The 24,407-nt window shown below is 41.6% G+C and overlaps 1 protein-coding gene across 1 annotated transcript in view; it reads right to left on the minus strand.

Annotated features, from left to right (window-relative positions):
* Positions 1 to 3,429: 3,429 nt before the first annotated feature.
* The window catches only part of LOC131591525 (ATP-binding cassette sub-family D member 2-like), a 42,170-nt gene continuing 21,192 nt past the window's right edge, over positions 3,430 to 24,407 (minus strand). The window contains exons 7-10 of the mRNA XM_058862329.1: positions 16,675 to 16,820; positions 10,104 to 10,188; positions 9,274 to 9,399; positions 3,430 to 7,706 (exon numbers count right to left, since the gene is read on the minus strand). Coding sequence (XP_058718312.1) covers positions 7,496 to 7,706; positions 9,274 to 9,399; positions 10,104 to 10,188; positions 16,675 to 16,820 — 568 coding nt within the window. The 3' untranslated portion in view covers positions 3,430 to 7,495. The remainder of the gene's footprint in view (positions 7,707 to 9,273; positions 9,400 to 10,103; positions 10,189 to 16,674; positions 16,821 to 24,407) is intronic.

Genomic DNA, 24,407 nt, shown 5'->3' on the forward strand with positions numbered 1-24,407 from the left:
GCCTCACACTCACAGCAGACTAGGCGGGTATTTAGTGATACAGCCCTAACTATGTCCTAGGTAAGAACTTGCTTTGGGCCCATCTGGTTTCTCTTTAAGGTGCTGAGAACTCCAACCTCCCCTGGAAATTTGGACAGACAAAATAGGAATGAAAGTCAAGAGAGTGAGAAGATTTTTTAGGATATAATCCTTTTTTGGAGGGGAAGGGGTGAGAAAGGCTGGGGCCCAGGCTGGTGCACTAAGTTTTCCAGAGGTGCTCAGAGGGGCAGAGGAGCACCTTGAGAGTGGCCCAGCTCTCACGGTACAGCTCTGTCGTTGCCCAGTGTCAGACCAGGGGAGAGGGTCTCAGGAAATTGACAGTGCCAGATCAGATCAATTAAGGGAACATCTATCAGACTCATTTTTTTAGAAACAGATACTTTTTAATAGTTTTAAAACTGATTGCCACTGGTTGTTTTTTGCTTTTTTTCCCCCTGGTTGTTAATTAAATCCTTTGCCAGACAGAAGCAGTTTTCAACCCATGACTTGAAAGAGGTATTAAACCTCCCTTCAGAAGTCCCTGGAAATAAGTCCTTACAAAGGAAGTGCAGTCGTTCTCCCAAGCTGGATTACCTTGCATCCACTTTCATCTTGGCATGAAATACATTAATCACTCTTTTTTTTCACCTATAATAATTTAAGCAAGAGTCTAATAAACAGAGTCTTCATCCTCTGATGCTCAGGAATGAGCCACATGGCACATAAATAAGGGAACATTAGCGATTAGACAGGAGTTGAATTCTCTGTAGCATTATTACAGTGGAAAAATAGGCCAGCCAGAGACCGCAACAGCACCTCCTTGTATGCTTGCTTTGCTCTAGCAAGGATATGGGGATTTTCAGAATTTTGCTTCTGTGGCTGCCATTTCACGCTGCTTATAAAGGGATTTTGGTTGAACAGCAGAGCTTGGACAAAGCATGTTCTTATTTAAGAACAGATTATATATATGGGTTACCTGGAAGTACTCCAAAGGACACTATAAAAGGCAGTTGTGTGTTTCTGATGAAAATTGTGGGCTAGGATTAAAAGAGTATTCTTTGTTTTTCACAAGTATGAGCTAAGTTTTAAATCAGCCTGGCTTTGCAGGTATAAAATGTTGCTGGGAAGTGTCTGCTCAGCGCAGGAATGTCCTGTTACTGTGAGTGTACACCTAGCAGAACCCAGCTTTATCACTACCAGTTGCTGCACCTTAGTACCCTGTATTAGTACCTTGCCAGCTGCTGCATTTTAATTGTGCAGACATTACTCCTTAAGACTTTCCCTCAAAGTGTTTGGATCTATAAAAAAATTCCAGATGTACTAGATAGGACCCACCACCTCACTCCCTCTCTTCCAGCACTTGCCCCCAAAGGCAGCGGCCCTGGATGTCTCAGCACTGCATCCATCCCAGCGGGGACAGAAAGTGGGACAAAAGGGTGGGAAGGAAGATTTAGTGCAACCCACATAATAAAGATAAAGATCTCCAAACACACCAGCACAGCAAACACCAACTGATAAAGAAGTATCTCATAAACTTGATGTATTTATAGCACACTGTGGCTACAACTGAAGAGAAGAACATTTTAACTGAGAACAAGAATATTGTAATTACTGAATGCAATTTTTTTGGTTGCTTAAATATTAAATAGATTGGGTTTGCTTCAGTATCATATTATTTAAGGTAAGAATAATTTCTAATTCCCAAAGATTCAAGTCTTTATGAAAGGCAATATGAATTTGATCTATTTGAAATGAAACTCTCTTTCAAAGACATTTCAATCTAAATAACTTATATGACTTTTTTTTTTTTTCACGCTAGAGTTGATCAATAAATTAATGGTTTTGGGTTTTTGTTTGTGTTATCCTAGAAATGCTGTGTCAGAGACAGCTTGCCTTTGTATGTTTGATGACAAGAAAAGAAAACTAATGTACTATTGCACAGTTACTTTATTTCCTATACAGGTTTCATTATTATCTTTTTCTAACATCTGGCTCCTCCCATGGGCTCTCCTGGACTGTTTTTTCCCAGAGCTCATCCCAGCCTGGTGTCTCACTGGGAGCCCAGACCCAGGACCCAGCTGGCTCCTCAGCCCTGCATCAGCTACCATCACAATCTCTTTTTCCCTTTTTTAATTACCTGTTTAAAACCAGATTGTTCAGATGCATCAGACTTGCACTGAGTCAGTGCAGTATTTTTGAAAAGTCACTGTTACTCTCTCAGAGATGGTATCACATTAGTTAAAGACACTAATTTAAAAAATACAAAGCAGGTGCAGCAGAATGAGCTGTAATCAGAAATAAGACACACAGAGACAGCATTAAGATGTTCTTCCAGATACTCCCCACCTAATAGAAAATTTCACATGTGGAAAGTCTTTGAACACCTTTGCTCTGAATATTTCCTGAGTCCTTTTAGCTTCCATGATGCAAGTCTTGCTGTTCTCTTTCTTCTGGGAATAATACCTAACCCTTGTGCAGAGGCTCAGGACTTTGGTGCTTCCCATCAAACCCATGCCACCAGTGCTCCTGATCAGAAAGCAGAAATGCTTTCCAAGGAGTGGACACCAAAGCATTTCTTGTTATAAAATCTGAAATTGAAGTGCGACCTCAGCTTTCAGCTCACCTTCTCCACTACAGTGATGCATGAACCCCAGCCTGATCCGACAGCTCACCCAGAGACCTCCAAAAATGGATTTCGCATTCCTCATGTCCTGGACTTCACTCTCTGCCAGTACTCTCCCTCTGAGTGGGTGCAGTGGCTGCAAGGGAGGCACAGGGGACAGAACTCTAGACATCCATAAGAATCTAGTTCTCAAGTGACCATCTCCACTGGCTCTCCACTGCGTAATCCACGTCCTGTACCACACAGTACCTCACCATCCCCTGCCACACAGCTGGAAAGGGGCTGGACACAAGCCAGCTCTGTGTCAAGGCTGCTAAGGAGGCAACCATTGTCCTCATACTCCCTAAGAAAAAAACTCACTCCTCTGCTAGGCCATTGTGACTTCTTGCTTGTTGATTTTTTTGTGGCACTGATGCTCTGTGCGTAACTGTATCTTACAAAAACCCCAACAACAGCCTTTGGGAGTGATGTTGCCATGGTCCTCTGGCTCACTGCTTGGTGTGGTCCCCTGGCAGAAAGCCCCAGCAAGGGGTGGCAGCTCTTGTCACCTTCCTGTCACAAATCAGGTACACACCGAAGTGGATGACACGAAAGATGAGAAACCTCACAGCAGCCTTTGATGCCAGCCTGACCTAGGAATGAAATGCTTGTTTTAACTTGAAAACGCACAGCATCCACCCCGAGCTTTCCTGCTCCTTCACAGAAACAAGGGCTGGGAAAGGACTCCCAGAGCACATGCAGGCAGGTCCTGAATGCTTTGTGAATGACTCATAGGGAATACCGTAAACTGAAAGTAAATGCAACATGTTTTATTTGAGGTCGGAATAAATTACAACTGTAAAGCATATTTTATTGCTTTATAAATTGTCTGCTCTTAAAAGGCATTAATATCAAACATAAACAAAACAAAGACACATTTGATTAACAGTTCAGTTCTCCTAAGCTTCATGGACAGCTCAGTAGGGGGATTTCTTTATATGATTGGCTCAGAAATTTGACTTTGACATGCATTATCACCATTCATAAGTTTGAGTGGACTGCAGATGTGTTCATTTGCTTTAAGATTTTTCTCTAAAATATCCCATTTAATACCCAGTCCTTAATTCCCTACTCAAATACAAATCCCACTGCTTTTGAAATATTCCATTGAAACATACGTGGGGTTCTCTGTCCCTGCAGAAGGAGGATTTCCAAGTCCAAACCAGGAATGAGTCTGACCCCAAAACTAAGTGAAAAAGAAACTCCTCCCAGGTTAAAATAGTGAAATCCCATGCACAAAAAATGTGTCCTTTCATTCTGAAGATTCTTGCAAAACCACTTTCCATTATCTGAACACACTAACGTGGAGAAATCATATTTTTGTTGTACAGACACTACCTGCCTGAGGCAGGTATGAATTTTGCTCATCATCTCTACTTCTCTAGGTGCCAACAGACCCAGGCAATCCAGTCTGCCCTGAGCCTGGGGGGGTGAGAGGGTGCTCACAGGGCTGGGTGTGCTCAGCACTGGGCAGTACTCAGCCTTGAACACACAGACACCGTGATGGGGTCTGGCTAGCTCCAGATTGGTATGACAGGTAGAAAGGAGGCCAAAAAGACACTTCCCCAGCTTCCTGGGGAGCCACAGCTACTGAACATCAAAAAGGGAATGAACATTCAAAAGCAGCTCTCATTGCACCACAAAAAAATCTTCCCCCAAGGCATCCTGTCCCACTTTGACTCTCTTGCACTGCCAGGGCCATGTGGTCCCCATGCCCTGGCTCCAGAACAGTGTCTCCCTGAGCTATTCCTGAGCAGGGAACATGCACCTCTGCTAGGCTGGGCCTGAAGCAGCACAAAATGAGCTGGACTATGCCCTGTAAAACTCTCCAGGAACAGAAATGGAGACTCCAGTCTCAATTAGCCCTTGGAACAACATGGGTTTGCAGAAAATACCTCCAGGCAGCTTCTCTTCCTGACACAAAACTAACTGGAAAAATAATGAGCCACCAGTGCAGAAATTCCTTCTAAATCCAGCTCAGTATCACTCAGAAAGTTCCTGTTTAGAGAAGAGTTTCTTCTCATATCAGCCTCTACTGTTTTTGCTATGCCTACAGGAACATAAATAGCTGAGTGAGATGCTGGAGTATTTTAGACTATACAGCTGAATGGGAGTGGTTGTTTATTACTAGATCCAAGAAATATATGTCAAACTTCAAAGAAAATACTATTAGATTGATCTTGGTGTGATGTCAGTTTTCATCAAAATCTTATCAGTAACATTTATAAATTTTGTATGTTTAATGCATAATCTCGTTTAAAAAAAAACCAGCAAACCAACTTTCTTCTGCTAAACATTGTTTCCTCAGAAGAGATTTGTTTTGTGCCATGAGGGATAGCCAGCTTTGATCTCTGTAAGGCATACAGCAGATTTCAGGTGCTGCACTTGCTCACAACGGCTCCCAGCAAGTCAAAGGACAGGGCCAGAGCTTTGGTGGGATATCTGGAGCTGTGCCAAACTGGGCCAATTCTTCAGCAATTTTCAGTATCCCACTCATTCAGGGAGTGGATAACCCTGGTTTAGTTCCCAGCCACATGTTAAAGTGCTAAATGGAGAGGTGGGAAACAGCAATGCCCCTTGCTCCACCTCAGGTCCTGGCTTGGGAAAGGCTTGTGGAAAGGTGTGTGCATGGTGTGCCCGGATTCATCTCATCTTAGAGAAACATCAATCAGAAACCTGCAAGCTTTTACACTCATCAGTCACCTCAGTTATGCTCACTGAGAACAGATTCTTGGCTGACTTCTTTTTTTCCTTAGCAGTGATGAATTTTGCTTTGAAGATGAGAAAGGGGAAAGCTCACCTTCAGGGAGAGGGACAAGCACAGACATTTGCAAATTAAAATACATACATGTCAGCCACCCCAGCAGTGACCTCCATCTGCGCTTTACGACACATCTTATTATCTTGAACCTTAATTTTTCAGCCCTTTCAAAGGTTCCCAGGAGCATTCCTTTCTGTATCAGTGAGATGTCTCAGGGGGCTCTCCAGAAAAAACTAATGAAAGGAGCCAACTGTTGTCACCAGGGTAAGTTACTGGGTTACATTCAAGCCACAGACTATGGAGGGAGCAGACTTGCTCCATTTTCTGGTGCAAATGTCATACCAAGCAGCAAGCTGAGCACACTGAGAAGGAATATGGGCTAATGTTTAGTGCACTGGACTGGGATTTGGCAGATGGAGTTAACTCACATTCCTCTTGTTCTTGAAGCAATCAGAAAAAAGAAACAGTTTATATTAACTTCAGGGTGCTCAAACATTTCCAGCTCAGCAAATGCCCCTAAAATATTTCTCCTCTCCAAACAGTTCCTAGCAGTTTATGCACTTCTTCTCTCAGACTAAGAACAACAGACAGAAATCTTCTAAGAAATCACACTTCTGGGGAAAAAAAAGAACCAACAAACTTAAGGATTGCTACATCTGGGCTAAGGCTCATTTACCCACCTGCAAAGCCTCTTACTCCTCCTGATTTTCACTCCTGAGCTGCCCATTTGCCATGCACTTGCAGTCAGAGAGAACAGGAGCTCTTAAATACATTCACATCTTTATTTCCAATTCTCCAGCTTTTGTATTCAGCAAGGCACTCAGGCCAGCACAGTCTCAGGCAGTTCTGTTAAAGCACCTTCTGACTGATTGGGGACCTGAACTGAAAAGCTGATGGGACAATCAGTGAGTGCATCTGAAAGCAAGGCTGTTTACCAGTGCATTTTTTTCACAGGGAGGGCAATGTTCAGCCACTCCACCAGAATATGGCATGTATATTCATTAGTGGTTACCAAATGCTCTAACTTTTCACAGACCTTTATAAATGCTGAACATTTCATTTGGCAGGACAGCCATGCCTGAGAATTCAGCATATTGTTAGAAACTACCATTTCCTTCTCCTACAGTCCTTCTCATCACAAAGTGTCTCATGGAACAAACAAGTGTCTATATTGTGATTATGCCAATGGAGGAACTGGGACAGATATGGATGCCAGCTGGATTGGACCCATAGAGCACATGAATGATTTAGTCAAGCGAAAACTAAGTCACTTGATGCCAGGCCCAGTGCTCCATCCACACCACCTGAGGTTACCAAGTAAGGGACATAAATTATCCCCCAAAGGAACTGATGTATCATGAAGGGCAAAGAGCCTCTGAAGCTATGTGTAATGGCATAAAACACAAGTATATTACATGTTTAGCTCTGTCCCTGTTTCTCTGTAATGAGGGCAGTGGGTTGCTCAGACAGTTGTCTTCTGGTCAGCCTATTACGTTATTTCCTATGGAAATGCAGGTAAAGGCATGTATACTATACAGTAGTAGAACAGAAGTCTTATTTTACATGGGCTGAGAGAATGTTTCTTATACTCAAATGAGATTTTTGCATGCATCTGCATACTCACCCAGATACTGCCCCTGCTGTGCTCCATGCCTGAGTGTCATGCCCGGTTGCTCTGCGTAGCAGGCATGTCATACGCACACAGTGACCTGGTACAAGAGCACATTCTGCAGGACAAGTCTCAGGCAAAAATTCACCAAAAAAAGCCTAAGTTTGTGGTAGTTTCTTGCAGTGAATTGGGCTTTCACTAGGAATTAACATAAGCTGTAATGACTAATCTTATAGTCTGTGCACTTGCTTATTTTCTTTTCACAGTTCAACCACTTTCCTCCTTAATACTAAAACACTAAAGTCTTACATAGCATTCAGAGCATTATTTTCTGCTGGCTGTGTTATGCTCTAAGCCTCTGTCACAATGCATGCAAAGGATAATGGCTGAATTTGTAACGCTTTTAACTAAAAAAATACTTGTAAAAACATAAACCATAAATTATTTATTCCTCTTTGTCCATTGTTTTAAGCACTGAATCTTCTCCCAGGATTTTACACAGTTCATTCAGTCTCTGCTGCATTTTAGGAATTCCTGCAAGCTGGGATTCCAGTCTCTGTTTTTCCTCACTCAATGATAAACGGATAGCGGTGTCCAACTGCTCGAAACGCCAGCCACCTTGTCCATCAAACTGCAGCAAGTGAGTGTGGTACTTCCTGCAGGAGAAATTAAAACATTAGTAATGGCTCAGGGAACACATGGTTTGTTATTGCATGCAAATTTGGATGTATGTGTCTCTTTTCAAAGGTGCCTCTCAGGAATTTGAGTTGTCCAGTTCTAGATCACTGGGTAAGACTCTTTCAATTTCTCGTCATTCCAGGACACTCTTTCATGTGGGATTTGGTGTTTCAAAGCCTGTCACCGGGACTGCCCCAGCCCAAGAGTGAAATTCGGCGCGTGCCAGCTGGAAGCAACAGTACTGCTGTGGGCTCCCAGCTGGGACAGTCATTGCCCCTGCAGCCCACAAGGCCAGCTCTGAGCCCCTCATCTGCAGGGATGCTGGCAGGAGTGGGCAGCAGGGCCGTGCACTCATCACTTGCTGTCCCTGGCCAAGGTGGTGGCCCCCTCCTACTGCCTCCTTCTTAGAAACACTGTGGCTACAGATGACTTCACTACAACTCCATCAGATGCCTTTTTCCCCAGGAGACAGAACAGCAGCATCAGACAAGGTTCGTTCCTCCCTCAGGAATTCTAGTCCCAGTTTATTTTATTTACCTCACTTTCTGATAGATGTCTTACCTCCTTGGCAGCAAATACAGAGAGACAGCCATGATGCACCTGATCCTACTGATAAAACTCAAGTTTTGCTCCCCTGTGTCTTATAAGGTTGGCTAAAGGTAACTTTATTCCTGAAGCATGGTTCAGTTTGCAAGGGGCTGAAATAAAAAAGTCTGTGTAGGAGTCACAGATCTTTCAGTGAGTATCAGGGTGTGTGCATCAAAAATATTCAAAGGTGTACATGTGGAGTTTGTCAAGACCTGGCATAACATTTTTCAGGAGGTGCCAGAGGAAGAGCAGAGAGTTCCCTCAGAGCTGCTAGTATGACTTAGTAATTTATCACTATAAATTATAGAAGGTAAAATGCATCATAAAACACTGATTATAAATGCCATCCAGGGACTATGACAGTTTTAATAAACTCAATGGCTTATGACATGGGACTGAAAAGAGACTCATCTCCAGTCTAATATTTACCACTTCATGGATATTATCCTTTGTGATATCAAATGCTTAACCTATCCTATTTTTTCCCCACCAAACTCACAAAAAATCAAGAAGCTAAATGCTGCAGATAAAGGACACAACTGTTAAAAAAACAGACATAATATTCCCATGGAGGTACAAAGTATAGTTTAACCACTTGACATGTTTCCCATCTCCTCCCTGCACATTAAACTTCCCCAGGATAACTCACATATTTTTTCACCTTTACAGAAAAACCTGGTGATACCTGTTGTGGCTGTGGCATAGACTAATTATTTACCTCTTAGACATCTGCATATTAATAAGTGAAACACATTAAAAAAATAAGAGGGATGAATAAATACCTTTCAAATCATGAAAAAAATTCATGCTAAATTAATTTACATCACTACTGTTGTAGATAACTTACTTTGGAAACTGCAGACTTAACAACTGCCCCAGTACGAAGAATAAAGGCCAATCCACTGCTTGTCAGAGAGCTAAAAGCAAGGATCATGATAAAGTCCTGAATATACTTACCAAAGAGAAGGTCTGTGTGTTATGGAAAGCAGGGATATCCCAGCAGCTTTTGCAGCTTGGAATATCTTTCCTTCAACATCAATGCTTACAGCACTTGTACATTCATCCAGCAATGCATATTTCGGCCTTTTAGAAGAAGATAAAGAACATTATTCTTCTATGTTTTAGGCCTAGTATTCCCATGTACAAGGTTTAATTGAAAGAACGACAGGAAATAGAGACCTACTTTTTGCCAGACAGCTGTCTCTTATTTACAGCTGGAAGCTGGCTAGAAACAACATGAAGTTTCCATGCATTACTCAGGTGAAAAGGCAACTTCCAGGAAAAATGGGGTTTATTTCCTCGCCAATTTGAGTACACAGTGATCTAACTTCTATGTCCTGTCTGACCTAGTATTATTTTGTACTCTCGTCAAGTTATGCAGTAGCTAAAGCCAACTCAAAGCTTCCTATCGGCTGCTATATAAGGTCTGGGCTGCCTTTGTGTGCTGGCAGTCTCCAAAATCAAAAGGTAAAGGTTGGCTTTCAAACTCCAAGAGCTTTTTGCAATAGTCCATCACACTTGTCAACATTTGTAGGAAGGAAGATGTTTGTGCCTGAGATGTTAAAGAAAGAAATATCTGAAAAAAATAATGCTATGTTGCCAAATGCAAAGCTGAAGAAGCATTATCCAAACCAAAGGCAGAGCTTGTATGAATGAACAACAAGATTTATGCAGGTCTTATGCTAGACAGTGTTGCATTGTGCATGCAGATTATAGTCTACTACCACTCTAACAGGAAATCTGCAAAGCTCTTTCTCATTTTCAAATGCTTCTTAAATAACACTTACTTGTGGTAAAACATCCGGGCCATGCCCATCCTTTGTTTTTCTCCTCCTGATAAGACATCTTTCCAATCCATGATGGCATCCCAGCCTTTAAAAAAAAATGCAAACAAAATTAGTCAGGACAATATAAGTTTATGAAGGAAATGCAGCTTCACTTGCAACACTTCTGCAATCTATAACCAAAATCATAAAGAACATTTCAACTGCTCAGGCTACTGAATCACATCTTCTGAAATACCTCAATTCCCATCCACTGGCAATCAACTGGAAAAATGTCCCTTAAATCGTGACAATTTTGAAAGTGGAATTTAGACTTTTTGGTCATGTGGATATTGTCAAAAAACTTTACTTACCATCTCTTTGAAAAAAACTCTTTGACCTGTATATAACTAGTAATGTTATTGTCATATTTGCTTCATGGAACAATTCTCTATTTCTTCTTGAAAGGTATGAGTGGAAATTTAAAAGCAAAGTAAAATAAATAAAGTGTAAAAAATAAAGAGCAGTGTCAGACTGCATTCACTACTGTAGGTGAAGAAAACTGTCAGCAATCCCAACAGAAACACAACTGCAGACACAGTGATGTATCTGTGTGCACAGACAGGCAGGAAAACTGCAGACAGGAGAATCTTCTATAAAAATTTCCTTCAACCTTTTATTTAAAAATAACCCACACCTGCTATAACCTGGGGTATCCTTATTTAATATTCTGCATGTTCTCTAACTGATTTATTTCTTTATCACTTTCAGGTACATGCAACAGGAGCACGAGGCGTTTTATCTGTGATCTTACAGCAGACTGGTGTCCTGTGAGTACTTAGGCATGAATAATTCCTCCTACCGAAAAAAATAAAGTGACAAATTACCTTATTGAAAATAAGTTTTCAGTCAAACAATACAAATGGATAGACTAGCAAAATAGATGAGTTTTCAAAAAGAAGAGTGTGGATGTAGAAAAAAATTTGATAAGACATTTTTCTCAACTGATAATCTATTCACGAGACAAGCAGATGAAGCTGGGCTGACAGGAAGAGAACATTTTTTCAGATCAGCCACGGAAATACTGTAACTAAGAAGTTAATAACACAGCCAAAACCCCTTTTCTGCCACTGCCAAATTTAAAATAAATATTTGCCAGAAAAGACTATAAATAAGATAAAGCAAGGAGGGTGGGCTGTGTTATTTCTGATAGCTGAGCAAATGTGAGACAATGGGGCTTGTGAATGTGCAGAAGGCTTGGTACTGCTCTGCCTCTGCTTGGTGCTATACCAAGGCTTGGCAGGACTGAACAAAACATCAGTGAAACATATGATGAGGGGCTGTGTGACCAAAACCAGTAATTGATAATGACAGAGACTAAATTTCAAGATTTTGCTCTACATAAAATTAGAGTATATAATGTAATGATTTTTTAATAAATATTTATAAAGTTAGATTTAAAAACCAGGCATATGCAAGAAAGATATCACCTTTAGTGATCCTATAGTTTTTCCCTATTTTCCTTCCATTCTTGTGTAAGGATGCCAGTGGGTACCCTCCCAGGAGCACATACAGTGCTTTCTATCAGCAGGCTCCCAGTAAGGATGGAGTTGTGTAGTGATTAACTGAGGCACCATTTGGATACTCTCTGGTAAAGGGAACAGATACACACAGGCTCCTATTGCTGAGCAGTCCCAGTGCTGGGACCTCAGAGAGCTGAAGTGCTGTTCCATCAACACCCTGAGCTTCCAAAAAGCACTGTAAAACACCTGGAGCGCTCCCTTTTGGCAAAGGGTTCTAGCAAGGGATGGAAACATTTCTTCAAGAAACCATAGAAACAGCTATGCTTCTGACAACAATCAAGCTGCTGCTTATGTTCTGTTATTTTTAAGGTGAGAATACAGACGAGCTTCAGGACCTGGATCTGAGCTAGGGTGTGGGTGGGTGTGCATGTGTGCACATGTGCCTGGGGAAGCAGTGCCTGTGTTCACACAGTTTCTTCCTGATCAGCTGGTTTATAAAGGCTTATTAAAAGACAAAAGGGGAATGAAGTTCAAAAAGAAGCATCCTCTTGTCAGCAAAATAATTTTATTATTTTCTCTAAAGGTGTAAGATTTAGCCTCTGTTTATCTGGATACAATGGTCCTCTCTGTGGTTACTTCAATTTTTATTCTAACTGAATATGACATGTGCATCTTGCCTCTTCTGCCTGGCAGCCTCCCTGAACTCTCCTATTTTCCACCTGGAATGCCTCAAACAACAGAAAAGGAAGTGTGCAATTTTGTATTATCCCTTTTAAAAAACTCTTTTCTAGTGTCTAAATATTTTTTTCTGAACACTTAGGCATTTGTAACTTACACTAACTGACTCCCCCCGTCTGCGAACAATAGTGCACCTACTTGTCTCCTGTTTCTTCCTGCTGACATGGCACAGGTCAGTGAAGGTGCTTAAGCATTCTGGAAGTATCAGCCAAGTGGCTTAGGTCACGCATAACTACATCCACTTCAGAAAAGAAGAAATTAAATGGCTCGCCCATGAATACAGCACAAGTCTCTTAGTAAGTACAAGCACAATCCTGGCTGTCAGAGTCCAAATTCCTTGCCCACCTTCTTGTTATGGCTTTTGCAGCCAGTAAGACAAAGAGCATGTTTAATGTACTGGGGCACAGTAACAGCAGCAGAAATACATACAGCTGCCAGTAAACACTAGTGATAGCCTCAGGATAGCAGCATTTCATTTTCTTGCATGGCTTCTTTTATAATTCCTTTAATCTCAGTTTTCTGAAGGAAAATGCAAGCTGTATTTGGCAAAACCCAAACGGGTTACTCCTGGGATCCATATCCCTCTGTATTCTTCCTCCTTGTGAATCCTTGCATTTTCATGCAAGACTGAGCGTTCAGCTGCCATGAAAAGCTTAAAAGTTCCTTTTTCAGATCTACATTCCAATGCACCTTATCAGACATGGACTGAAGGATGAAAGGCTGACATAGCAGACCACAGCCAGAGAGTCGACCCCTGCCGAGTTTTTGGGCATGGAAGTCTCTTTCACAGCGTATGTAAAGAGCCCAGTGCTGTGCAGGATGAATATGCAAGGACAACCTGGAGCTGGGCAAGGAACAAAGAGACCATCGACTGCATGAGCCTCAGCTCAGCATGACACTGCAGGGATTTGTCTCTGGATTTCAGAGCCACTGGAAAAGCTGGCAGAGCTCTCCAGAGTTCCTGCTGGTACCAGTAACAAAAACAAATCCAGGGCTAAAGCGATCAGATGAAATAATCTCAGAGAGAGGAAATGGGCTTGTCCATCTGTTTATACGTGGCCTAGCACAAAGGCTCCCTGGACAACATCCAAAGATATGACAAATGCACAAAATAATGAGGAATAATTATAATCTGGGGTGCTGAGAAACCATAACAGGTTGAACTTGCTCAGTAATGTCATCGGCCCCAACCAGACAGGCCCAGTCACGCGTGCACCGCGCAGCTCCACGGCCTCATGGCTCCTCTCGTGTGACAGGCTGTCAGCAGCCTGGGGCTGCACCTCCACTGACACTTGCTAAATATACACAGGTTTTCAAAGCAGGCCAGAAGGAACTAGTTTAGGAGTATGCATTGCACATCTCCATGCTTTTAGCCCCCATTTCTGGACATGCTTTTTCACCACACACGCTGAATACAACCTTTATTTTGTATGAAATTATGGTTCTGGTAGAGCTAACAACTTTGCAGATGTTGATGGGGGAACCTTACAGATAATAAAAAGCTAAGTAACAAAACAGCATTTGTCTAATATCCAGGTGGTGAGAAAAACATTAGTGTGGGCCTCAGTGGAAAGGGAGCTCTGCCCCCAGCAGCAAGGGGGCTACTGCCAACAGCCACTGCACTGGGTTCTTCAAGGCCTTGGGCTCAGGAACATCCAGAACAATGGGGCTGGGGAGGGAGATTGCTGTTTTGGTGGATTTCATGTATTCTATTGATACCAACTGAAAAATGTATCATGAGGGTAACATGGAAGCTAAATTCCAAATTGGGCTATTTATTTTATTTACTTCTAGCTGGGTCAAACCTTAATGCTAGAAAAAGAAGGAATTTCTGTCACTGGCAGCAACACAAACAACGTCAGACATAATACTTGGAATGCTGTGATCCTTCTACTGCTGCAATGTGGAAGTAATTCAGCTAAAAACAATAACGTCATGCCAGAACAAATAATTTGAGTCAAAGTTGTGCACCTCTGGCTTCATCTAGCTTTTTATAACTGCCCACAAGGAGCAGAACACAAAACTGCAAAGCATCAGCTTATACACACATGACATCCATGATCAATTAAAGCACAAGAGGTTTATATGAGATTTTTCATTATTTCAGAAAGAAAAGAGTTCCATTTTTAATAAAGATATTTTTCATTTAAAAATATGATTTTAAGCAAAATAATAAAATAAAAATTGGAATTAAAAAATATTAGTTTATGTATAAACAAAAAATTCCAACTGTTCACTTTCAGAAAGTATTTCTCTGTCTTGCTGGTTCAGAAAACCCCAGAATATGAGTCCTTGTCCCAGACCGGGGCAGCTTTAAAAACATCCAAGCATATGAAATCCATATAACGTGTCAAATCATATGTCACAGATTTCCCCTCTGCTCCTGCCTTGGAAATTGTCTCTTGCAAATGCCAAAGAAGAAAAGTGAACAAGTATATTATGGTCCTAAAAACTTCCTGGTATGTGGTAATCTCCCTGTTTTCCGGCTTTGTCCACTTCTGTCGCTTTAGATCACAAATCACCCAAGACATTTTTCCCCAACAATTGTTTATGCAAACTTTTGCACAATGTGCCCTTATCCTGAGCTTCAATATAGCACCAGTGAACATTAACAGTGTCCTCTAGACTTTGTAATAGATTGTGCGTGTTGTGCATGCGCAGTCAGACAGGCAGAACAGCAAGAACAGTAACAAATACTTTCTTTGGCATGGAAAGCAGCATGAGACTGATCCAAACCTGGGGTTTCAGTGACTGTAGCCAAGGCATCTTGGACATGGGGCACAGTGACTGCCCTGTCACCAGTTACACAGTTAGCTGCAGGGTCAGACACCACAACGATGCGCACTCAGAGACTGCCAGGGTGTAGCTTTGGCCACCAAGGGTCACATGTTGTGCAGTCCAACCACACATACCAGTGCACAGTAAATGCGCACACTTCACAATTTAACTGCTCCTCGTTTTCTAGATCCCCGTTCAAACATTCCTGCTTGTTCTTCTGCTATCTGGGCACATCACTTAGTGAAGTAAGTGACTCAGGAATATTAACAGGAATAGTTGTAGTGTCAGTGTAGGAAGGAGAGGCCTTCTCTCCAATTGTTCCAGTCACTGAGTTTAGCTCTGCCTACTTGTGTTTTAGGATCAGATTTGAATAATAACATGAATCAGAATGACAGCAGATTCTTATTTTCTATTGCAACAGTCCTTATTAGATTCTTAACAAAGAAGCATTAACTCATGATGGAGAAGTATCTTTAGGTATACAATTGCTGTTGCAAACGATTACTAATTCCCACTCTAAAATGTGCAGAAAAGACTGAAGTATCCACATATACTTTAAAAAAAAAAAGACAGCTTCTGCCTCTTTAACAGAACAACCAGCTGCCATCCAGGAATGGGAATTTAGACATTGTCTTGGGATTCCCAGTGGTTGAAGCACTACTCTGTGTTGTCAGAACAGTCCTGAGGCTCACCAAGCACACACGAAGGAAGGTACCTGACCAAAACCAGCACTGACAGCTGGTACATTCAGCACACCCCTTAAAGGAGTCTGAAGATCCTTTTTCTTCTCTCTAAATGTTACCAATGTTGTCCTATGTCTGTTTTAAAAGCAGGGGAATTATGGGGAAGAAATTGAAACTAGAGATTAGTGTCTGATAGGAACAAAAGGGTAAGAATTATTGCTGTGCTTGAGGAAAAAAAGCCATGAAATGCTGCAGTTCCTTAGATACAAAAGAAGCCTTTAGCATCTTGACGCTTATAGTGATAGTATATATATACATATATACATACACACTCTCACTAACTCTGAGAACAAACACTGCTGAGAACACACAGCAACTTAAACAGCAAGCAGTAGATGGCAACATTCTACTGTCAGCCAGCATTGCTTGGCTGTTTTTAACTTGTTCACTCTGGTGGGGTGGTCTCAGACACTCCTTCTCTTGGCACACAGCCCTGCTGATCCCACAAACTAGGGAGGTGAAAGCAGATCTGCTTTCAAGTTGATATAGTCAGTGACATTACAATGTTTTAAGACACGTTACAGTTTTTATGAAAATCAAGGAGGGTAAGTGATCCCACAATACCAGGAAAAGACAGGCCATCACATGATAGTGAGGATGTTCAACTTGGGCATGGATTTACTGCAGAGGGGAGGAGCACTCAGCTCTTCCCCCTCTGTTAGCATCAGGAACAACAACCATGTGTCTGTGCAGCTCCCACAATCATAAAGGTCTGATTCCAGTTTTGCCAGTTCAGTCAGTAAAGGTCAGTCACACTGACACACATACAAGTGACAGATTTTGTCAAGTTTTTAATAAAAATATGCAATTTACCTCCTTCTCTTTGAACTATGTGGTACAGATGAACCATATGCAGAATAGACTCTAGATCTTGATCTTGGTAGCCCTTCTCATGCATGTCTTCCACTGAGTCTGGATAGATGACTTGATCTCGTAGTGTTCCAATGGACATGTAGGGCCTGAGGAACAATACAGGGAAACTGGTAATCTGAGGATGGCTTCAAGTAAGCACATCTTGCTGATGCTCTGTGAACACAGCGTAAGGCTTTAAACACTATGTTGTTAAAACATAGTGGATTTATCCAGTGGGTATATTGTGGGTGAACATTTTTCTAAACTTACCTTAGGGACAATGTATTGTTTCCGTAACAGTTGATTACATGGTAACAAGAAGGGTAGTGTTAGCATGGAAACACAATGACATATTAGGCAGAATAAATATTCACTTCATAGCCCATTTTGAATGCTTTCACTTGGACTTAGCAGAGCTATCCTCTCTTCAAAGTTTGGTATTCTTGAGAGATTTAGAAATTGATTTAAACACACACAGGTTAAAATCAAGTTGTAACAAAAACATTGCAGCTCAAACTGAATTCCATGGTGTAGCTGGAGACACACAAATCAGACAGGAGAGCACTGAAAACCTTATTTGCACTGAAAACCTTCTTTCCCTACTTTTCTGGAGTACAGAATTCGGACTGGGCATAACAGCTGGATTCAGAAGCTGAAGCCTCTGAATTGCACCGCCTCTGAATTGCAAAGTAGCACACATTGAAAGGGTTGGTCACCTTAAACCTCCCAGCACCAGCCTCCCTTTGCCAAGTACAAGGCTGTGCTGTATGTGAAGCAGTTTCTTAGTCACTGTAATTCCAGACCAAGTAATACCATGTCTTAATAGACAAGCTCTCTCCAATTTGAAGCCAGAGTCCCCAGTCATGGTTGGGGAATGGCTATGGCCAATTGCCACAACATCATGAGCTGTGCCCAGCCTCTGGTACAGCCCAGGACCCAAAAATCCTCCTAGTCCCAAAACAAAGAAAACTGAAAGAATAGTTTCACAGCTCTCTAAAAGGTATCAGGCCATTCAGGTTTAGACAGCAAAGGCAACCTAAGACATCCACTTGACCAATTCCTTCGCTGGTCAAAGCATTTCTTGTGAAGAACAAATATCCATTCTGTCTCAAAGCTGCTGAGAGCTCTTGGAAACTGGAAACACCACAGGAACAGTCTGTGGGAGTTTGAGTTTGGAAGGGAAAGTCAGAGCCAAAGAACAGTCAGGCTCCAGACTCTGTCCTGCTTTCTGTGCCAAGTGTTCCACAACTCCCTCTGGGTTCATCTGCTAAAACAATACTAGTCTTATTAAAGCTGTAGTGCCAGGGGATGATGATAGGGAGGAGCAGTCAAAAGTGGGCCAGCAATGAGAAGGCTTCCAGGCAGCTTGCTCTTGCCACCAAGAACTGCTTCCAACAACTTCACAGTGTGCTAAAAAGTGGTCAGTTTTCTTCCCTAAAAAGCTCTGAGCCTGGGTGGTGGGAAGGTCTCAGTCATGCAAAGGCTTTGCCTGGCAGAGATGTGTGATACCTAAGCAGATTTCTTTCCTTCCCTTGGAGGTGTCTGCAGAAGGGTGGATTAATCCATTGGTATTCTGAGAGTCCCTAAAATACACCACAGAGTAATGTGAAGGAATTCACAGTGCAACAAATGAAGAATTACAGAACTAAAGCTGCCATAGAAACTAAAATTCACATGCAAGGTGGCATCAGTTGCATTGGTTTTAGTGCTGCAAACATCCACAGTGAACTGTCTGTACCCGCCTGTGGTTAAACTACTTTCACCACCAACTGGATGAGGATGGGAAGGGCAGAAGATTTGAACTCTCTGCAAATATTTGGTCATCTCTGTTGTGGCAAGCACCCAGATGGAGCAAAACCAGAACCACAAGTCAAATGCAAGTACTGTTTGCTCCTCTTTGCTCACTGTTCTGCTCCCTGCTTATTGTGGCAAGAGTACTGCTTTAGGCTGCTGCATGAACATTAGCACCAAGTGCAGTGAACCACTTACATTAACTGTGATATTGCAAAATCTCAACTCTAAACATTAAGTAACCTTATGAAGTAATGAGCTATTACATATCCACAATGCTCTCCATCTAAAGTCCCAAAGGGCTTGACTTCTTGCATGTGTAGAAATCACCTCACTTGCTCCAAACTGCTGCCACCTCTGGGACAGAAGAGCAACTCCACCTGTGTTCAGAAAGATTTAAGTCAGCGGGTAATTTAGGTGAAGCTGCAGGTAAGGGCAAGGAGGACAGAGTTACCTATCGTATAATTTGTCTGGGGTTTAATACCTTACTCTTGTGAAGTATGATCCTGTAATGACTAGCAGCTCTGAGATTTAACCTATAGCAAAACAGGGAAAGCAGTACTCAAACACACTATGCCAGGACACTTGGTGCCATGCTGTTTACTGAGTCACCAGCACTGCTTCCTGGCACAGCTGGGTTTTCCTTCTGGCCTCCCAGCTAAACACACCAGTAATACCAAGCATGTCTCTCCCCACCTAGTTTGTAAAAATTACAGAAAAGCCCAGCTTGAAGTGGAGTAACAAACCCCATCAATTACTAATTAACTAGCAGAAAACAAGAATGGCTTATAAGAAAACTACTTTTAAGAGGCAGGAACCATGTGTCCAAAGAGAGAGTTATTGGAAAGAACCTAATTATATACTATACCAGTCAGAGTTCTCAACTGGAAGGAGGGAGACTTTAATACCAATCTTTTTTTTCCCCAATGCTCCCCAAGATAAAATCCAGTAACTATCCTAACTCTTTACTAGCATTATAAAAACATTTAAAGGGGGTTCTAATCTTATTTAGGTGCCTGCTCTCAGGAGAGATAAATGGGTTTAACATTTAGCTCTCAGTTTGGCACCTAAGCTGCAGTAAGTGGCAGAAGATCACACATACACTTATATGCAGAGATTCCTATAGGTTAACTCTAGGTGGCTCCCTTTACATACTACATAGATATTTTGGACCATTTTCCAAAAGCTCAAGATCTCTGCCTGACTATCTAGGGGATACTCTCCATATTTGAATTTTCTATCATCTTGCTTGCCAATATCATAATTTTATGAGTTGCTACACTTTGTCTGGAATCACCTCAGAAAAACTCCAGCTATTGCAATGCTCCTGGTTTAGATTCATAGTAAAACTTCCAGTTTTCACTAACAGCAAATCTTGATCAACAGTGATCAACAAGAAACAACAGCCTCCACAAATCAAAGTAACTGAATTCTTAGTAATTCTTCAATGACATTAATAAAATAAACAGTCAAAAATGATGGCACCACCACTACAAATTTGAGAAAATAAAATGCCTTGAATGAATGTGAATTAAGTTCTTTTTAAGTATTGTTGTATCCACTGCTCTCAAACAGAAGGTGCTATCACCAAAGAGTTAAAAAATAATAAATAATATTTATCAAAATTTAAAAAACCACAACAGGCTATTTGTTTATCACACTCTGTCTAGTTCAAGGGATTTTAGGGCCAGCTAAAGTTTCAGTAACTGTTCTAAATATATAAATAATTGATCTGTCTTTAAACTACCCTACACTGAACTTTGCTCTCCACTCATAACTGGCCACAAACATCCTCTAAATATTTCAGATAGATCAGTTACCTAGTGGAAAAGCCTACCAGAGTGCTAAAGACTGTAGTACCAAGAATATAGTTAACAGAAAATGAAATGCACAGTATGAAAGGATGAATTCTAAAAGTATATAATTAGAACTTGGTATCAAAGGCTGAAAAAAAAAATCACTCTGTGGCCCTTTTTTTCCCTTTTTTTTTTTTTCCTCCCCCACAAAAAGCTGTGCACATTTCTACAAATAAACAATCTAGGAGCAAATAATAACCAGAAAGGTAAAAGAAGCCTTTAAATTGCTATTCATATTTAGCTATCATCTTATCTCATTATTTTTCACTATTACCAAGATCATAGACAGAATATTACTAGAACTGGTCAGATGGCCTAAATGTTTAAGGTGAGCAATTCACATAATTATTCAGTTCAGCCTGTTTGTATCTTGTGATAGACACAAAACACACAAAAACACATGTATAATTAAAATAAAACCCCAAACAATTTCTACAAAATTTTAACAGCTAATGCATTCTGAAATAATTATACTACCTGCAATGAATCAATCAAATGAAAAGAAAATACTCTCCTTTTCTTAAACTACCTCTGGCAGTACTGATGATAAAAGGATTATTTGGATGGATGAGCATGAAGAATGAATTGAAGAAAGAACAAAGCGCTGTTCTGGACAAGGTTCTAGACTGCCAGTCCCACCAGGCATAGTCCAGCCTGGGAGGTGTTTGAGTTTTATCACAGCAGTGTAACAAATTGAGCAAGGCAGTTTCCCTCTTCTAGAATGATCCCAAATTATTCAGTTTTGTAGATGAGAAGTGACACCTTATTTCAGAAGGAGGAGGAAGTGTAGACAGCAAAGCCTCTAGAGCAAAGGCTGGTTTTGCTCTGGGTTTCTACAGTGCTTAGTTGTCCATAGTGTAACTTTTTCCATGCACTGTGATATGAATACACAAGTATTCATAGAGCAATGGTGTCTCTGCAGTGAAACACCTGCCAACAAGTGAGAAGCCACACACTGCTCTGACTTCCTTCTGCTATCTGCTGTGAAACACTGCATTACACAGGACAGAACATGACAGACAGAATAGAGACACACCATGTATATGGATGCATGGAATATTATTATAGAAATTTTATAAGCATTATTGGTATGTGATGCGGCTCTTCAAGGGAGCTGTAGTAATAAGAAGAAACTGAGATTGATAGGGTATAATTAATGCAAGATGTTAGGCAAATAACCAAGCCTGGAAAAGTCTTCCCTCTTGGGAAAGGCACACTCTCATCTAAGCAAGGTACGTTCACACATGATGAACTAAAGAAAAAATCCCACCTGCTACATTCTCCCATGAGACCATGACATAATTAATGGATAAAGAACAATGAAGCAAAAACCCAGTGTTGTGGGGATTATTCTGCATTGTCAGCAGAAGAGACTCATCTCATCTAGAAGTTATTCATGTAAGTCTGAGTTAGTTATCCTTGGACCTCTCTGTAGTCAGCGGTGTTGTCTAGTGAGCTGGTCCTAGGACAAAAAGCAAGCAGCTGCAGTGACCCCAGCTGCAAGACTGTTATGCATTATGGAGTTGGTGATCTGTGGAACAGCTGCCAGCCATGGGCCATGGGCCTGTGCTATACACTGTGTTGGGCTGTGCTGCACATAGAGCTTGGCCTTCAGGCCTGTGCTGCACCGCACTTATCTCCTGGGTGCAGGATAAACTTTGTCAGCTAATCTTCACTGAGGAGCCTGCAAGCAGCTCCCACTTGGCACCAGCAATTACACTGCCAGCTTGTCCTTGTCTTTATCTTGAAGTGAAGCAGCATGTTCTCATGGTAACATCCTTTGGTCTGACAGTAGAAGTGACAAATGGCATTGTTTACTCCTAAGAAAATCCTACCAGAGTGCTCAAAACCATTGTGCCCAGGAACCTTAGCACAGATGGGCCCAGGCGTAGCATATGCTATGCTGTGACTAGAAGTCTGGCTGACGCTGCAATATGCTGGGCTGCTGGCATCTGATAGGATTCAAGTACCACAAAACTGGTGAAGGGACTGGAGCATCTCTCCTATGAGGAAAGACACCTGGAGGTGTTTAGCCTGGAAAAGTCTCAATGGGATCTTATCAACTTATATAAATACCTGAAGGGAGGGTGCAAAGAGGACAGAGCTGGGCTCTTCTCACTGGTGTCAATTGATAAGATCAGAGCTAATGGGCACAAACTGAAACAGGAGATGCCATATGAGCATCTGGAAACAATTTTTCACTGTGAGGGTGATCCAGCACTGAAGCAAGTTTCCAGAGAAGCTGGGGAGTCTCCATGCTTGGAGATACTCAAAAGCCATTTGAACATGGTCTTGAGCAAACAGGTTTAGCCTGGAGGCAGTCAAACACAGAACAAGAACCTAAAAAACGTGTCAGACTGAGCAAACCATGGAGAAGCTGGGAGAAGGCTGAATTACCTTAGAGCTAGGACACAGTTCTGGAGTTTTGGAGCCCAGGACACAGGGGCAGGCAAATGGCAAAGCCTAAAGGGCACGGGAAAAACTACTACCTTCTCTTCAAGAAGGTTGGCTATGTCTACTACCTGGATTTTTAAAAGCATAGGGCATCATAACAGAGTTTCTGATTGAAAACTCTAGTAGGAAGGAGGAGAAAAGACTTATTCCCAGGGAAGTTGACACCAGTTGTTAGAGCTTTCAGCTGTTCCCTTACAAAAGTCAGCATCCTTTCAATCTTTTCATATCAAGCTTTTTATGACCGGCAGATTTTGTAATTTATGTTTCCCAGTGCTTATTGTTGTTATGTAACCAAATTGTTTCTCATTACTTGATATGTATAAGGCATTTGAACCGTACTTTATGATGCTCCTAGGTAAAATATTATAGAAATAGTAAACAGTTGCCATTCTGTTCATCTGTCAAAGATCCTTTGTTGCACAGTTGCAGGACAGGTGCATTAAGCTGGACATAACTGCTCAAGTTGGACAGAGTAATGGGAGCTTAGTGCAGAAACTAGGTCATGCAAATGCAACCACCAGATTACTCCCTAACATGCAACTTTGTCTGTACAACTGCTAAGCTACACAGAGTTCTCAGTTAACCTCTAGGTGAATTTGTTCCCCTGGCACTGTATCAAAACTAAATTTTAAAGGCAAAAGAAGTTGTGGATACCCCATTCCTCTAAATGTCCAAGGCCAGGCTGGACAGGCCTCTGTGCAATCTGGTTAGTGGAAGGTATCCCTGCCCATGGCAGGGGGTTGGATGGTCTTAAAGGCCCCTTTTAACCCAAGGCATGCTATGATTTTTTGAGCTGCTTGTATCAGCAAAATGAACCTAACATAGATAAAATAGATTGTCATTGTTTTGCAGGATAGAGCCTATAAACACCAGCCATGTATTCAGCTCTTGCAACCTATTAATGGCTTTGTAATTATAAAATGTTTGTCAAGCTTAACCTGGCTATGTACTTAAAAAAAAGTTCAAAGCTTATTTTTCCTAGCTTTTAAATGAAGTTTCATAAGCAGTCTGGGACATACAAAGATGACTAGAGTATAACTTGAGTATGTATCAACACATCTCAATTCCTCACCCACATTTGGTCCTCTCCCATAGCCACAGCTTGCTCCACACACATGCCCCAGTCTGAAGACACTAAGGGACCACAGCCCTGGAGAATGCTGAAGTCTTTTACAAACATCAGTTTAGCAGTAGCCCTTAAATGTTTGATTTATGCAGTTACATTTTAAACTTAAGGTAAACGCCAGTGCAGCAAGTTGACTATACATTTCAGTCTGGAATTTATGCAACACTTTCCTTAATAACAGAAAATACCTCTAAACTGTGCTTTAATCAGTCTTGTGTCTGGGCAGTAGAGAAGACACCTGGCATGGCTTGAGGAGGAGTAGTAGCTAATCCACAAAACCATTTCCCCACCTCTGACTACCAGTGTTGGTGAATTTTGAGCACGGTGTCCTACCAATAAGTACTGCCATTACTTGTGAGCAGTCAGCACATAGACCTAATAATAAACACTCAAACTTTACACCTCTGAGTGAGCCTTCAGTGGAAATGGGGAGGTTTCACAGAGATCCCAGCAAGCAAAACTTTGGC

This window comes from Poecile atricapillus, chromosome W (genome assembly GCF_030490865.1).
Source record: "Poecile atricapillus isolate bPoeAtr1 chromosome W, bPoeAtr1.hap1, whole genome shotgun sequence".
NCBI classification, from domain to species: domain Eukaryota; kingdom Metazoa; phylum Chordata; class Aves; order Passeriformes; family Paridae; genus Poecile; species Poecile atricapillus.